The sequence below is a fragment of the Ruditapes philippinarum genome, unplaced genomic scaffold (genome assembly GCF_026571515.1).
Source record: "Ruditapes philippinarum isolate M1 unplaced genomic scaffold, ASM2657151v2 ctg2603_1_1_1_1, whole genome shotgun sequence".
NCBI classification, from domain to species: domain Eukaryota; kingdom Metazoa; phylum Mollusca; class Bivalvia; order Venerida; family Veneridae; genus Ruditapes; species Ruditapes philippinarum.
In genome coordinates this window covers 58,087-76,313 of record NW_026861925.1, presented here as the reverse complement: position 1 = coordinate 76,313, position 18,227 = coordinate 58,087, and the positions used below count along the sequence as shown (strand labels likewise).

The following is an 18,227-nucleotide window of genomic DNA, read 5'->3' as shown; positions in this document are numbered from 1 at the left end:
GGAAATGTTTCTGTTATATAACAACATTAATGTTTCAATGTAATGACCAAATCATTAGTCATCAGTATATTTCAATGTCACTGTGATACTTATTTTTCTTATGATAAATTTAGGAAATGAAAAAAATCAGTCAATCCCTATCAAAACGTATTTTATTGTTTATTCGTTCAACATCAATATATGGATTTTGTAACATTCAATATATTGATAAAAGATATATACACATAACTCATGTGAACTATTATGTTATAAAACATAATCACTTTTGTTACTTTGCTATTTTAGATTTGCTTTGTTGCATAAAACTTATTAACTTATTGATTAGATCTTTGAAAGCGGCAAAGTTCATTTTTGTAGGACTTAAATTGACAAGCCTAAATTGCAGCATGTAAAAATATGAATAGTGGAAAGGTATTTTTCACTAAGTTTTATTCTCATATGACACGTTAGGAATTACTTATAAGACGTTTTGTAATAGTCGTATATTTAAGTTTTGACACAGTTTGAATTTAGAATTGCATTGATAAAACAGAAAGTGGTATATAATTAACAATTACGTAGCCATTGAGATCAGAGATGTTATAGTAGCATTTGGATAAAAAAACCTTGATACTTTAATGCCTTTGCGTATCAAAATTATATGACAAGTCATCACGTTATATAATAGTAGCATATGGAAAAGTAACCTTGATACTTCGATACAATTTAGGTATAAAGGTAATATGTCAACTTATCAAAGATATCTGTTGTGTAGAAATATGTTAATGAAGGAGATAATTGATTGAATTGTGATGTTATCTCACACATTAACATTTGAGAGAAAGGTACATATGTAGCTTTGATGTGACTAATAATTCTAAACTGATTTGTATCAAAGGTGAACAAAACCGGAGGACAATATGGTTTAAACCTTATATCATTTAACTTTATATTCCCTTTAACATCATGACTTTGAATATTTGATATTATTTACCATGAATATTCAAGTAACGTACTGCTTTAGAGCTATAAAATAGACGTCTCAAAGTCTGTATAATATAGAATCCTATAACATATGTTTCTTGTGATAATGTTTTTGGAAATCTGTACATATATATGCTATTGATATGACGTAAATTTTGTTATGAAAGACAGTTTTACATAATTGTAACATAAAAAATAATACTTTTATGATAAACACAAAAAAAGATATCGTTACCATGCGGAATTAATTAGTACCAGTATTATTAAACTTGCCATTTTGAATTGGAAAATGTGAAAAGTGTGACAATTATGACTGACAAATATAGACATTAGAAATCCAATTTAAGCTTAAATTGCAATTCATAACTGTAACATCTACTTTTATTTTCATGTTTTGTTATTTTCACTTAGTTTGTTTTGTCACATCGTGATATAACAAAAATCTAATTTTAATGATTTTACTTAAGGATAAAATCGTCTCAACAGGCACTATCAAAAACAACAACAACTGCAAGGCGAGACACGTATTTATTGGTACACAACTGAGGAGTAGACATTCGTAATTACAATAATACTTTTCTATTACAATATAATTCTATAACTCAAGAACTGATCCCTTATTAATAATGTGTATTCTATCAGATATATATATAAGCATGCTACAATCGAAAATGCGATTTGCGTCGTGTTAATAATCTGATAAAACCTCTAAAGCAAAGCTTAGAATGTTTTCAATCATGACGGAAATCGAAAATTCAACCGTATATTTCTTCATCAGAATACGGGCAGCCCACGAAAAACCCGCTATCTTTTCTTTTCATTATTTTTTAAAAACAGGAGGAAACGTGTTTCCGTAGCCTAGTCAATGCGTTAACATTGAAATGCCCCGACTATTCCTAGAAATACTGAACAACGGAAACAGTTCAGACATGCCTCTTAATTATAACAAATAAAACATATATAAACATCATTTCGCACAAATGTTATTGAATTTTAATGTAGTTAACGACGTGTACCAAGCGAGAGTCTCTGTAGAACTGACCACTAACCGTACGTACGCACGGTCAATAACTCTTATCACGTGACCAAACTGGTTATACCAGTTTTGATATCGCTCCTGTTGAGAGTCTATACGATGTAACGCGGAGAACTACATATATTAAGGGTTGAAAGGCCAAACTGAATTTCCGCAAATAAAGAATCTTAGTAAGTCATTATTTGTATTTTTGGCATTCTGAGATACAATTTTATGTTCACGCAATACCAATAAAAAATCAAAAAAATCGTCAAGCCTTCTCACAAAACTAATAACTATTAAACTTTTAAAGTGTTCAAGGAATGTTGTAAGTATTTAAACAGCTGTTTGACTGGTTTTAAATGATTACCTAATAGACAACTTTCACTCCTAATGTTTGATAAAAGCTGCCTTATAAATTATGTATACAATAATTGATAACCCGTACAGATACAACAACACACATGCTGTTTTACAACAAAATAATGGCAAGAATAGGAAGTGTCAACATAATATACGTTTTCTAGTATTTTAAACTTAACTCAATCTTAATATGCAATTACTAGTATTTGATAATAATTGGCCGTGCTTAGAAATTGAAATTCTAATTACTTTATAATTCCTAGGGTTCAAGGTTACTAAAAAATCTCGCATCAACCAAGTTTTAACCTCTAAATATTATGTTTGTCAATGACATTTTACATATAGCTGTTATATTGTAATCAGTGTTGTCAAATTTCTATTTAGAATCTGTATTGCATTGTTAATAGTAATATGTTCATAGAAATGGCTTTTGAAACTTTTAAAAAAAATAGAAGTTAACACATTTTAAACAACATAGTTTTTTTCTCGTAAGAGACGCATTTATGTCTCAAAAATGATTCTTGTTTATGTAGACATAAATATAGCATAAAGGTCAAATATATCAGTTGTTTACATATGTCGATAAGAACTTTGTCTTGTGATGCAAAGTAAAGTCTTTATTTCAATAGCTATTTTTTATTTCATTTTGTTCAGTAATTGCATAAGAATAAACACCAACATACATGTAACACTTCAAAGTGTGATGAACTTCATAAATTCTCATTAAACACATTTTTTTTTATCATTATCAGTAAATGATACTCAGCAAACAATTACTTCTGTAAATTTATGTTTAAATATTTTTTGGTGATTTTGAAACATCGTTAAGAAGTCAGAAAAAAGCAAATATTCTTATAAACCATATAAGATACTATACAAATGTTGTACTTTTTATCGCCTTTTTTCTTACTGCTCCTATTGGGGTCACTGATTAAAACTTAGTTAGAGTTGATAGATTAATCATGCGCTAATACCATTTATTACATCACTTCTCATGAACAAAATGAAATTATTAGCTATAATATGTCTTTCGTCTTAGTTTTATATTTTGACAAACACTTGTCAAATGTGATACCACAACACACGTTTGTCTTACGAAACATAGTTTAAACAACATACGCTATATAAATGTCATTTCATTTTAGTGTTATGCAGGCCCTATGTAAAATAAACAACTTTTCAGATTCAAACCTAAGATACAAAGAAACAAAATAGTGTCCATGTGTATTTTTAACAAATAGTACACGTTCGATGTACATTGTATTATGAATTTCAAAGTCAAATATAAAGGGATGTGTTTTATCTTTACATATAATACTTCTGTATAAAATAAAACAAATCATTGCAAATAATTAGCTAAGCGCTAAAAGCTCTAAAGTAATATTTTTGCCTTTCGACGACTCCCTTAATGCATACTCTTATTAATCGTTTTGGCACAATTACGTTCGGAGCATGGCATGTAGATTGAAAAATGTGATGATGTTGCATTCACAATGTGATAGCAGAAAATCTTTTCTTTTAGAGTTTTATTACTAAATTTATCTTTACCTGTGCTACGCATTTATTCTACTTCAGAAACTAAATTTATAGATATGCACTTTTTTATACAGCATTGTCTGATGGTAACAAAAGTCAAGGAGGACATAACTTTAGGCATATTTCCATCACCTACGTGCTTTATTGGAACTGAAAAGATTAATGTCATTCCAGATTTAATAAAGAAAATTTGCAAGACAGACAAAATACGATCTTGAATGTAATAGTTTTATAGATTGAATAATTACATAAATGTCTTTTTCTATATTTGAAATTACTTTGAAGCTGTATTTATCTGACAAAATTTGGTTTTATAGCTTTGCATCCCAGACAAACTTATATCTGAAAATTCTGCAGTCTTAAATAGGAAAACTGTAAGGTGTGTATATAAACCCCCTGAATTATTTTACCTAACGTCACTACAGAAACTATATGACCGACATCTGACATTTCTTAAAAGCCTATTATGCCTCAGAAATGATTTTATTTTTTTATTTCACGAAAGCTTTTAAATTCAAGACAATATTGCCGAGAATATACCCATTTAAATATTGGTACGAATTGCATAATGTTCGAATGATTTTGAGGACAAACTGTTCTGCAGTGATCTCCCCTTACAGGCCGCAGCGTCACCGGTTTGTTGTACTTTCTTAACGGTTGAGAGAGAACCGCCTCTCTGATAGTGGGCGTGGTTTAGGCTTTGTAACTTGTAATTTAATGATTAGACAAGTGATATTGATCAAAGGTGTCCTAGTTCTCTTCTACCCCGACAACGAAGATTAAATGCTAGCAAATGGAGCATAATATCAAATTTAATATGACAATTTAAGGCGGAGCCGAACTTCAACAAAGGCGAAGTAAATGAAGTGAGTGACACTGCCTAAGTTATCACCTCTCTCAACGGTTAAGTTTTAGAACGATCGACTATAGACTTGCTCATTAGCACGTTATTAATTATGTAGAAAAAAACTAGATAATGATAAAAAGAATATGATATTCAAACATGGCACTATCACTTCAGTTAAACGTTAATTCTTATCCCGTATAGCTCTGTGACATGTTGCACATCAGAAAAGCTATTTATTAGAAAATTTGAAACAGTGTGATTTTGTTAAACAAAAAAAAATACACAAAATCAAGTCTATAATTTTCCCCATTGCTGTATGGACAAATGCATATCTACTAGACGCCGCTTGCAAGCGGCGTCTAATGAAACAGATTAAAAAAAAAACTTTTCACAAATGACAGACATAAGTATGTGTACTTTTTAGCGATCAAAAAAAAAACACGTCATTTTATCTAATTATTAGTTGAATGTCCTTAGCAGAAGTGCATAAAAATTGATATGAAGTTTCCCCACAAAACCAATGATCAATGTATATTTTTTGGAAATGAGAAAAAAAATTGAATATATATATTTATTATCTAAAAATCATATATAAAAAAATAAAATACGTTATTAGGTTTTTCATTATTGTCTTATTGACTTGTAATATTTATAACAAACCTACAAATTTGCAACGTAGATAGTTTATACACATACTCGTAGAATTTATTTCTTTTATAAATGTCTGCAACAAACGAAGTATTCTCAATATTAAACTCATTTGTCAAAATGTAGTAAATTTCGGTGCATGTCGCACAAGCAATGACTTTGTTAGTTTCTTAAAACCTTACAAATAACAAAACGTCGAATAACTGATTTGGATGTATACTTTAATGCAATTTCTTTTCGTGAATTAACGTCTTGAATATGATGCCGTAATTTTGTGATGTTGAAATCGTTAATTAATTGGGTCATTCTATATTTTTTGGTTTGACCACCCCCTTGTCCATAACTTTCATATTTAGATACAAATGAATGCACATATAGGAATATATAAAGAATAGAGTTGGGTACCGCCAGAAAGAAAATACCACGGTATACCACGGTTTTTTCCTAAAAACCACGGTATAAACCACGGTATACCACAAATTTTCATTGTACGCTATAGGTTAATTTTTATCTCTAAAATAAGTATCAAGGTAGGCTGGTATAGAATTTCAAATATTAAATTTAAGCAGATCTATAAAATACAGATTAATCAAAGCATCATTTAACTTTTTTCAATCAGGTACTTTCGCATGTTGACAATCATAAATTAATTGGGTCATGGATCAGTTCTTGTTGTTTTTTTATTATTACATATTGGTCTCTTTCAACATTTAACAACTGTTATATAAATTGCATAGTTAAAATGGAAAAATAAAATGTTTTTATTGCTTACTGATTTATAAAATAATAGGTCAAATGCACGATAGCCGATGACAAATATTTATTTGTCGGTTAATTTTATAACAGAGTCCCAGCTGCTATTTGTAAATTTTTTATTGCAAGGGCTAAGTATTTAATTAATCTGTGTCAGAAACCAAAACAAACATGTACCCCAAAAGCAAATTAAAATTATCACATAGAAAACAGCTGACCATGTTACTGCTTAATTAATATTCATAAGTCATGTTAGTTGAACGAACATTACTTTTAATCCAGTTTCTACGCCGTTCTATAATTAGTTAATTGCCATGCGCATGCAGTAAGTGCGTGACGTAAGGAAAACCCCTAGCCGGATTGGTCGCTATTTATATAAATACTTAAAATAGTAACACCCTAATTTTATGCAAGGAATGCCCTCATGAATTATCAAATTTTACGATTAGTTTTCGTATCAAATAAGCGATATTTGGACAAGTAAATGTAAGTCGACAATTCTTGCTTCTTCATATGAGATCATGCAAGTCGACAGTTCTGGCTTACATGCGGTAATCGATAAAGCATTCAATTTTCGCTAAGAACTATCGAAGAATGATAACAGTCGGCGAAAGTTGTTTGCAAAAAGGTTAACTCAAAGAAACATTGACATATACAACAGAAAAAGTTTTTTTATTAAGTACATTTTACGGATCTGTAATTGCTTTAAATTAGCGTTAAAGTACCGGTTTTCCAGGTCTGTACCGCGGTACGTACCACAGATGTCTCGGACCGTGGTTTACCGGTATACCGGTTAAACCGCGCACCTCTAATAAAGAATGTACGATGTAAGTACAATCAATTTGGATTTACACTTATGGGAGCGTAAAACGCTTTTAACCATATACATATTTTATAAAAACCGACAAAATAAAATGGAACTTGCAAAACATTGCATGTCCCAATTCCAAGTTGGCATAATTTGTGTTTAATTATTATTACATAATGACAGTTATTATATATACATAAAATTCTGGAAACAAAGTGATCCCTCGGAAGCATTAATCACAACAAAATAACATAAGAATTGCAGACTCGGTTTGATTGAGTCTGTACATGAGGGATAATGAATAAGTGCAACATCCCTCACGCCCCCCCAGCACCGGCTTGAGCGGTACTCAATTCTCAACACTTTTTAGTGTTGGCATCAATGATCCCGAAAGACCAGAAAATATAACAACACTGAAGTGAAGTACGGGGCAACTTTTTACGGCTGCCACACGGCACTTGACACCTGCTGTTGTGAAGTACAAAATTCTGGAAACAAAGTGATCCCTCGGAAGCATTAATCACAACAAAATAACATAAGAATTGCAGACTCGGTTTGATTGAGTCTGTACATGAGGGATAATGAATAAGTGCAACATCCCTCACGCCCCCCAGCACCGGCTTGAGCGGTACTCAATTCTCAACACTTTATAGTGTTGGCATCAATGATCCCGAAGGACCAGAAAATATAACAACACTGAAGTGAAGTACGGGGCAACTTTTTACGGCTGCCACACGGCACTTGACACATGCTGTTGTGAAGTACAAAATTCTGGAAACAAAGTGATCCCTCGGAAGCATTAATCACAACAAAATAACATAAGAATTGCAGACTCGGTTTGATTGAGTCTGTACATGAGGGATAATGAATAAGTGCAACATCCCTCACGCCCCCCAGCACCGGCTTGAGCGGTACTCAATTCTCAACACTTTATAGTGTTGGCATCAATGATCCCGAAGGACCAGAAAATATAACAACACTGAAGTGAAGTACGGGGCAACTTTTTACGGCTGCCAAAACAAAAAAGATATGGCATTTGATAATTCAACCAATTTCACTAAATTCCATGCTTAAATTTGACTTTTTATGTCACAAAACCGTCCCATTACTTAATTATTATTTCCGTTACATTTTAATAAAAATCAGTGTATATTAAATTGCCTCCCTTGAATACTCATTTAATGTGACGTCATACAACCTTTGACAGGCGGGAACAAATTGAACGCCATTTCTGTGTGCTAGAAATATGACATTTAGATTGGTAAGTACATTTTTTTTTGTACATTTAAGGAACATCATTGCCGTACGCTGTGTAAATGTATAACTGACATGAAATGCATAAATTTTCAAAATAGAGAAAATAAGAATGCCTAAAGAAAGCCCAATACGTCAAAATTGAAAATGTTGCAGGCTCGGTTTGATTGAGCCTGTTCATGGACGGTACTGTTAAGTGCAAACTACCGTCCACGCCCCCAAGCACCGGCTTTACATAAGTATTCTATTGTACTTCATGTTTAAATGTTGAATTCTGCTTAAGCCGGTGCTAGGGGGCGTGGACGGTAACTTGCACTTTCCAGTACCGTCCATGAACAGGCTCAATCAAACCGAGCCTGCAACATTTTCAATTTTGCCGTGTTGGGCTTTCTTTAGGGATTCTGTATTTATCTATTCTATTGTAATCTTAAACTTTAGACATGATTCTCAATTGTAAACACTCATAGGGGCTTCCAAAAATAAAAATTGATCATATTTATCATTCCAGTAACTCTCATTTCCGTAACCTGTTAACTTGTTACGGTAATGAGGATAGTGTTACAGTAATGACAGGTTTCAGATCTAATGATTATATATCTATAAATGAGCAATGGTAAATAGGAACAGAATTCTGAATCATAATCAAATTCAATAATAAGCAGCATTGTTAATAAAATTTAATATATTTAATTAGAGCTATCCTCATGATGAGAAATATAAAAAACAAATTAAATAAGAAAAACAACGATAACTAGATCTATATGAAAATCCAAACAATAGACATAAAATTTTAGTCAGCACTATAAATGTATATATTTATTATAATAAATCTGTAACTTCATACATGTAAATAATAAGGATACAATTTTAACAATAATAAAAGTAATATAACTATAATAAATATAATATTATAAATGAATATGTTTTTATCTCGCTATCATAATGATAATAAATTTGTTATAATTGTTATTTTTATTTATCTTAAACAATACATAACCCTTTTATAAACTATACATAATTCTATCTGCATGGAAATTTACATAATATATCAATTTTTAGCTTCAAAGAAAATTTAGTGAGCCTTTGCGTGGTGATAGTGAAAGAAATTTTGAATGGGCCTGCAGAGCTGTTACCTTGTTTGAACATATCCTTGATACTAAAGATTTACTCCATTTGAAAAGAAGACAAATTGCACAACGGGGAAGTCAAGCAAGGAAAGGGTAGCTAGGTGGAGGGAAAGAATGAGAGCTGATCCGGTTAAATATGAACAGTATGCTTATACTGTTCATAAAGAACATGAACGATATCTAAAGAAAGAATTATTTATCATTTAATGATTAACCTGTCCGTGCTCTGTCTTTGCCCTGTCCTGTTTTTGTTTGGGGTCCGCCTGGGCTCCTTGCCACTGGTTCTTGTGACTGGGTCATATGGGGGTTGCGTTCATTGAACGCCGCCTTTCCTTGTTGATCTTGTTTATCATGTTTATCATATTTTTTGTTAGATCAATCGAAGATATACTCCTCGAGAACAAAATAAGACTCGTAGAGCTTGGAGAATAAGTCAGAGGAAAAGAACCAAAAGACTCTAATACTTGAAAGAGATGATGATTCCACCAACATCACCAGAAGAACAAAGATCAGAAAACAGAGCCAAGGCATAAAGAAGAATTATAGAACACTGAGAAAAGAAACATGCCTAAGGTGAAGGAACAAAAAAGGAATCAGCGACTGATGAAATAGAGAAGATAAGAATCCCTAAAGAACACAACATTATTGAAAATGTTGCAGGCTCGGTTTGATTGAGCCTGTTCATGGACGGTACTGTTAAGTGCAACTACCGTCCACGCCCCCTAGCACCGGCTTAAGCAGAATTCAACATTTAAACATGAAATGATGAAAGCAGAAGGAAAGACATATCGCAATACATTTGCTTTTAGAAATAAGAAACAAAATGAAAAAGAAAAAACATAAAACATTTAGGAGGTTGATGATAGATCATAAAAGAGAAGATACCAAGACACAAAAAGCTATAAACAGAGGCAGTTGATTTCCACACTCATATGTAGCCATGCTGTTTTGCAAAAATACAGGTTAAGAAAATATGCGTCGAAAGTTCTTTGTATGACTATGAGAAAATAGAGAGAAATGAGAATCCCCAAAGAACGCCCAACACGGCAATATTGAAAGTGTTGCAGGCTCGGTTTGATTGAGCCTATTCATGGACGGTACTGGATTAAGCAGTATTTAACATGAACTCCTCAGATGTGTTTATATGACGGTTATCATGGAACCTTCAATGTGACAAGTAAGTGCCATTCCACGAAAAGCGGCATATGGTCCCCAAAGAAAAAAATGCGTGTGCCCGTAACGAGAAAACAATGGGCGGAACTAAATAAAATGGAATTTTAAAAGGGGATCTGAGGATATGAAGCATGCATATCACAGATATGACGTCAAAAGAGAAGATTGAAAGGTACACCAATTAAATCTGTTGAGAAAATTGCTACTTATAAGAAGGATGCAAAATTTGGATGTAAAAACAGATTCGACTTCTGAATGACGACATCATAAATAAACATGAAAAGTATCAGTCAGAAACAGGAAAGAAGATATCTTATAATTGATTTTGCAGATTTAAACCTTTCTGAGTCAAGCCAACCTCAGCAGACAGACAGACATGCATATAGTAAAATACATGACAATCTCCATATAAAATTAATAACTGCATTTTCAGCAAACATGTACAAAACGAAAAATATAAAGTATGACCTGTGAACAATTTCTAATTTTACGGTGGATTCGATAGTTAATAAAGCTGAAATCATAGATTCATGAAGTTAAAATCACGAAATGTAAAGTTTAAATGTTTATTGAAAAGGTATCTGACAGATTTTATTTAACAGGGTGGGCTAAGAAAACGGTGATATATTTCATCTATCTTTATATCTATGTTCATCGTTATATCATCTTGTAATAATAATCGGGATATACCGTGTAATTCTGATTTTTTTTGCATAATATTAGATATAATTATAATACGTTTACCCACTTATCCGGAAATATTAAAATTTTTAAGTTGTAGAGCTACCCTATTTTCACTCATTGAACACTAAAAGATACATATTGATTTGCAAATGTTTCTTAATTCAAGAGTTTTCAAAAACAAACTACGGAGAATGATAATCTGACCAGATAACTGGAACAAAAAGTGAAAACAATGGGGAAAAAGGTTGACACCCTGTAGGGTTTGAACCTGTGTCCTGTGTAAACTTAGTATTTTAAATGAAAAACCAGTACTCTTAAAATTAATGTTCTGCCTTAGACATCTAATACCTTAATACTTATTAGTACGCTTAGGTTTGTAAATAATGTTGCACTAGATGAATCTCTTCTTTCGGATTATTTTACACCAGTCAATATTTCAAATTATTTTTTTCTTTTTTTGATTCGATGATATATAATTAAAAAGTGCAGATATTTGATACTTGGTGAGCTGCAGCGCTGTTTTAAGAAGTTTTGAATTGGATTCAGTGCTACCTAAATTATAAAATGTCTTATATTTACGGTATATATATTATACTGTGTTAAACAAAGGTAAATGTCAAAAACATATCTAAACAAATTAACACATATCTAAACAAATTATTTTATTTTTAAACATATCAGCAGCAATTATTGTTAAATGTACAAGACAACTCCATCATATTCAACATCATTGTAATTAGTAAGTAATTGTGACAACAATGCAGTAAGTAATACTGAATATTTTGTAAAAATGCATTACTTGACAATGCAAGTCCTCTATTTAAGGAAGCATTGCCAACATCAGTGAAATATTAATCAGTTAGATATTACATTATGATTATAAAATGTAATACATAATAATTTATACATGCACTTTGTCTGATTTGTTTTCCAAACACTTACATTTGCATACTTATTTCGTAAACATGACGGACGATAATATTTTGAATAAATTTAAACAGTTAGGTATGAAAACAAATTCGTATAATTGATGTGATATAATGCCGTCCTGTGTATAATGTTTTTTTTTAAGTACAAAAAAGTGTTTTAGATAGCAAGATTGATAGCAAAATGTTATTGCATTAGAAAAAAAAATGATTACAAATTTATGTTACAAAATATGTGCCATAATCATATGCTTCGTTGCAATGGAATACAAGAGACGGTCGAACTGGGTGATGCTCCCCGAATAGGTTTTGAACACAGAGAAGTAGTTTCCTGTTGATAACTTATGTTGTTTCAGAGTTATGTCTCAAACAAAGTTACAGGGCAAAGACAGAGCACAGACAGTGTAAAAATGAAAAGAAAGAGCAATAACTCTTAAATGAGGCAAGACAGAGTTTAAATTTAAAATATACCTCTCAGTTTACACGATATGAACAATACACTATTTTCAATATTTGCTAAGTATCACATCAAACCTTATATATACTGTTCAATTATTATTTTAACTGTAACGTATGGTTATTCAGAACAAAATTTGTAGTTAAAAGTATTACATCTTAAAACAGTCCCGAAGTGCATAAAACATGGATAATAATAAAATGTACAACATCAATGATTAATATGTAATTGATGAAAAATGTCTTCTGGAGCGACCCCGTTGATTCTTTGTCATTAATTAGACAGAAGTAAATGTTAAGGCAAAGATAAATTAGTAGGCTAGATATGTTTCTTAAGTATAATATCCTAATATCGAAAGTAAATACAACACATGCTAAAGTGTTTCAAGCTTTCCTTTTCAGTTACTTGCCTCGTAATATTATTCTCTTTGTTCTTACGTTTTTTTGTTTTTTTTGCCGTTTCAAAGTGAAATGAAAAAGCTGAACCTAAAAGGGAAACGATATACGCTCTGACTTAAAAAGCTAACAAGAGTAAAACTGAATAAAAAAAGGGACTTTCGATGAATTGTAATTGAGAAAACGTATATGTTCTCAATTATTTATATTTGTATTTTTTTCTAGACAATTTGTTTTATTTTTGTCTTGATCTGACCAGAAAAAAGACACTCCCCAAACTAAATAATGACATTTAATTCTGCAATTAGTGATATTCTATATTTTATAGGATCTCTAAGAAACGTAAATAATTTTCTTTTTGGTTCTGTTCTCGAAAATTGATTGTTTTCTTTTGGTTTGTTTTGATATACATGTGTTATTTTTGTTTTGAATGTAAAACATTATATAATTTAGAACAACATCAAACACGGGGCATTTGATTTAAATGGTGGCTTCCTTTTCATAACATATGACTGATAATCTCTTTTATTTTGTCTCAATGTTTGAGCCTTAAGTTTCACTGTTTTAGTCAAGTTAAAGCACAACAACCATTAAATGGTTTGATGAATAAGCGTAAATCTAACATAATCAGTGATATTTTGCACATTTTAAGCATATCTAAACCCTACCCACGCGACAAATTTTGACATTTCAGCATACAGAAAATCGTTTGTAAACAGCGCCAATATACTGCTCGTTTATCCCTGCTCAGAAGCGTCTCATGTGGAGTTTGTCGAAGCTACGCTTGAGTTTTCAACTCTGATGTCTCCCTTTGGTTGTATTTCTGACTACCTGTATTTTAAGGATGTTGATAATTGTAAATGTAATTTGAGTGTGACAGACACAATAGTACTTCATTGCAGAGTAATAAGTTGTCGTTTATTTTTTTACTTTTTTTATTATTTTTTGTTGTTGTTGTTGTTATTTTTCATCGTTTGACCAGTAAATTATTAAAACAAGCAAATAGGAAATAATAATGCATTTACGAATTGTATGAGTGTTTTTCCGTTTTATTTATATTTATTCTCTTTCCCTCATAGTTAAATAATTGAACGTTAATAAATTCGTCCTACGATGTTACATAGACAATATATAGATAACACGTTATAAATCATCTATGAGATGGATCTGATTTTTAAACTTTGGTCTGTCATCAGGTCAATATAGATAACACAGATTCAAGCCGTCCATGTTCTTCCTTATCTTATTAAGTTCAAAAGTATTTTTGTATATTTAATTGTTGTATTGACACAATATGGCGAATTTTTTATGTGGAAACATCATCATTTTTCTAATTTTTCGTTTCTGTAATGGGATCTTATTAGAGACTAATGAAGAATGTCCAGTTCTTGAACAGCGCTTGATTGACACTCAAGATAAGGTGAAACTTCTTGAGGAAGAAATAAAGCTTTTGAAGGTAATACACTTTACAGCTACCTTAAAGCTAAGCTTAGATAAGCAAACTTAATACAATAATAAATAAACTTATTGTGCTATTGTTCATATCTTTCCCTTTTTTGCTTTTACAGCTCATCTGTGATCTTCATTCTTCAAATTTAAACTACCGCAAAAGCGTGCTGCTGAAAATTATCAAAATCTTGATATCATATAATCGACTTAAATTGTATATAAAACAGACATCAATTTAACAGATCGACCTACCTGACCGACAGTTATGGAGTAAAGAAAATTAGATCAAAGGCAGACAGGTAAACGGGAAGGAGAAGGTTAATGTGTATGTATCAACAAAAAGATAGATGCTAAATGTCTGGCATACCAAATCATACAATTAGACAAAAACTTACAATCTTATCTAAAATGTATGAAATACAATTTATACTTTTCTTTAGTCTATATCTTCATGTCATTGTCGAGATGGATGGATACATGGCAACGGTTCCTGTTACTACATGCCGAATCAACAGAAGACCTGGAATGATGCACGTGCGTTCTGTCAGCAGCTTGGTGCGCACTTAGCAGTGATAGGAACTCCGGAGGAAGACAAAATCGTTTCCGACTTTCTGACTAGGTATTATAACTTGCTTTTCCATATTTATTAAGTTGCAAGACCGTAAGTTGGTATACATTATGTTTTTGTTTTTTATTCGTAACTACCGTTATTATGGTGATAAACATTTTACTTTATATTTTGATAGATTTTATGGTTTTAAGATTAATGAAGAATGCGAAATGTAAATATAATCACCTTCTGCAGAGCACACAACATGAGCAATGCATACGAGGGTGTAACTTATGTCTGGTTGGGAGGATATGATTTTGCGCAGGAAGGACATTGGCACTGGGTGACTGGTGAACCATTTGTTTACACTAATTGGCGGGGTGGAGGGCCTGACAATGGAGCAGGGGGTGGTGAAGACTGCATGGACTGGAGTAACGGCTGGAATGATAACGTTTGTAGTCATTCCTACTATTTCCTATGTGAGATGTAGCCCTTTATAAACAAGTTATGTCTTATATCAATTGACGTTGTGTTTTTCAACCCTGGTGATAGAAGTCTCTACATTAATTGAATAAGCTTAATGCTTGAAATTTAAATTGTTATTTACCGTTATCATTTTCGAGAAATGATCACATCCATTTTCTAGATTTTAATATTTAAAAATTTATTCTTCAACTTACGAAACAAAATATCCTTAATTATGCCTGTTTCAGTATCTTTTACATGATATCTAAGATTTAAAATATTGACCACACCCCCTGCGTCCAGTTAATGTTGTTGATCCTGGCTTAAGCCTGCTAATCGACATTCTGACATATGATAATCAGCGAGTTTGGATATTGTAATACATCGATAATTGTTAAAACTGGAGAGGTTTCATTTTGGAAATAAACTTAGAAAGACAACAAAAAAACTTTTTAATTTTCAAATATATTACCTGTTTTTACAACCATGGTTTCTAATGTATCTCTGAGATAAGCAGATCTTATCCTTGTCAGATTCATGCGCACGTCAATCATGTGCTCGACAATGATGGCATCACTTTATAAGAAGATTTTTACATCTTAAAGAATTTTAAGAAAATATAGATCATTCTGAAAATACAAATAAAAAGGCGTGATAAGCTTATCAAAGGCGTAATAACGCGTGTCAATGCCTAAAACTTGAATAAAGGCGTGATAACGCAAATAAAGGCGTAATTACGCTTATCAAAAGGCGAAAATACCCAAATAAAGGAGTAAAACGCAAATTAAGGCGTAATAATGCTAATAAAGGCGTTGTAACTGGAAACAAATGGCGTAGGAGTTATAGACAACAAAGAAACGATCAAAGCATACACACACATCAGTTTTACGACAACAACACATATTTACTTGACCACATAATTACACACAATGATTTATGAGTATCCTCTGTTTCCAAGGGGCAGGACGTGAAGTGGTTGCACACTTGGTTCAAGCGAGCGAATTGGTTGCAAACTTGACAAAATGGCGAAAACGACGTGATTTTTTGAAACGGGTGAACGAATTTTTGCCAGGCAAGTGGGTTTCTTTGTTATTTTGAAGTTCATAAGTATGTCTATTCCATAATGCAATATATATGCCACACTCGGTTAAAGGTTTCAGCATCCTAGATTCTGTTTTGACGAAGTTATTGAAGATATAAACTGATCATGTAGATATTTTAAAATTTGACATGAGACTGTTCTGGTCGTTTTTTCTCCTTATTTATTCGAATTTGTAAATTTTGAACTGCATTTAACAATAACAAAATATGTTTCTGTCAATGCTGTAGGCCTACAAATGGTTTAGTTCGCAAGTCCGAAGTTAACGTTCAATTTACAAAAATATCTTGTTCAAGCACATTTTGGTTGCAGACTTATCTTCACGCATTTTTGGTTGCAAACTTATTCTTATTCTATTGAAATCCATAGTTAAACTTTGCAAAAGAAGTGTAGAATGTTATATCTATTAACCTTTTTTCAATGGCAATTATTGAAATTCATGTTCTGTTACTTCTTTTTGTTATAAATGTTATTTATACTTTCTTCTTTTACAACAATTATGTACTTTATGTTTTAAATTACATGGTTCTCAGTTCAATACTATAATCATCAGTAAAAGCCTGCAAACAAAATAAAAGCATGTAGAAAAATATTTATTGATACTTCAATTCTAAAATATGTCATCATATGTCAAATGCAAATGAAAACTACATACAAACAAACATATGTAAGAGTATTGTTGTATTTAAGTGAATTATTTTCATCATAAACCTAAGGACATGTGCACACATACGATGTTATTCGGCAAAATTTCCAAAGTTTATCAAAACCACAAGAAATTTTAATTTGTTTGTTTCATATGTAAAGATCAGCAGTTGCTTTAGACATATATAGTATTGAAATGTACTTAAAATATTTTTACAAACCAAAAGTTAAATGACGTTCATGCTTGTTTACAATATTTCGGATTTGATGTACATCATATGTCAATTAGTATTCTAAAGATGATTTTGATTATTAGATCATAATATAAATGATATACGATTGGTTATTTACATTGACTGATACGTGACAAAACTACTTAAAGTCATTGTTCGAGTTAGGGAATTTGGAAAATGTTTCGATTGGTCGATTATAAGGACCAATTTAAAGAAACATGTGAATAATGCCCTTGTGTCAATGTTAATATAGTTTTTATCTACTATATAATCAAATTTATTTCAAATCTCAAAAAAGATCAATAATGAAAGCTGTTTGTTGCTATTTTTTTTCTTCTTGTCCTTTACAGTTAGTCATGCCAAGATATAAAAATGTCCTAAGACTTTGTAAAAAGAAAAGGAGTACATCGAGGAGAAAAATGATGAAGATAAACACAACTGAACTTCAATTTAGAATATTGTGTTATATATCTATTTGAAAGACCCTGTTTTAGGATATATCTGCACGCATGCACAATTTGTATAGATATTTTTTATTAGAAGAACGGGTATAATTGCCTTAATATTGCTAATTATTTTTAAAAAATGATAAGTTATTCCTCGCTTAAAATATGCATGCCACATTATTGACACAAAAGTTTGCAACCAAAAATGCTTGAAGTATAAGTCTGCAACCAAAATGTGCTTGAACAAGATATTTTTGTGTATTGAACGTTATTTTCGGACTTGCGAACTAAACCATTTGTACAGCAATGACAGAAACATATTTTGTTATTGTTAAATGCAGTTCAAAACTTACAAATTTGAATAAATTAGGAGAAAAACCGGCCAGAACAG

General features: G+C 31.4%; 1 protein-coding gene across 1 annotated transcript; it reads left to right on the top strand.

The window, feature by feature from the left end:
- Positions 1–14,206: 14,206 nt before the first annotated feature.
- LOC132717379 (C-type lectin domain family 4 member M-like) lies at positions 14,207–15,469 on the top strand. Its single transcript, XM_060700834.1, has 3 exons — positions 14,207–14,405; positions 14,839–15,017; positions 15,204–15,469. Exons 1-3 carry the CDS (start codon positions 14,244–14,246, stop codon positions 15,436–15,438), a joined length of 576 nt encoding a protein of 191 aa, XP_060556817.1. The 5' UTR covers positions 14,207–14,243; the 3' UTR covers positions 15,439–15,469.
- The last annotated feature ends 2,758 nt before the right edge of the window (positions 15,470–18,227 follow it).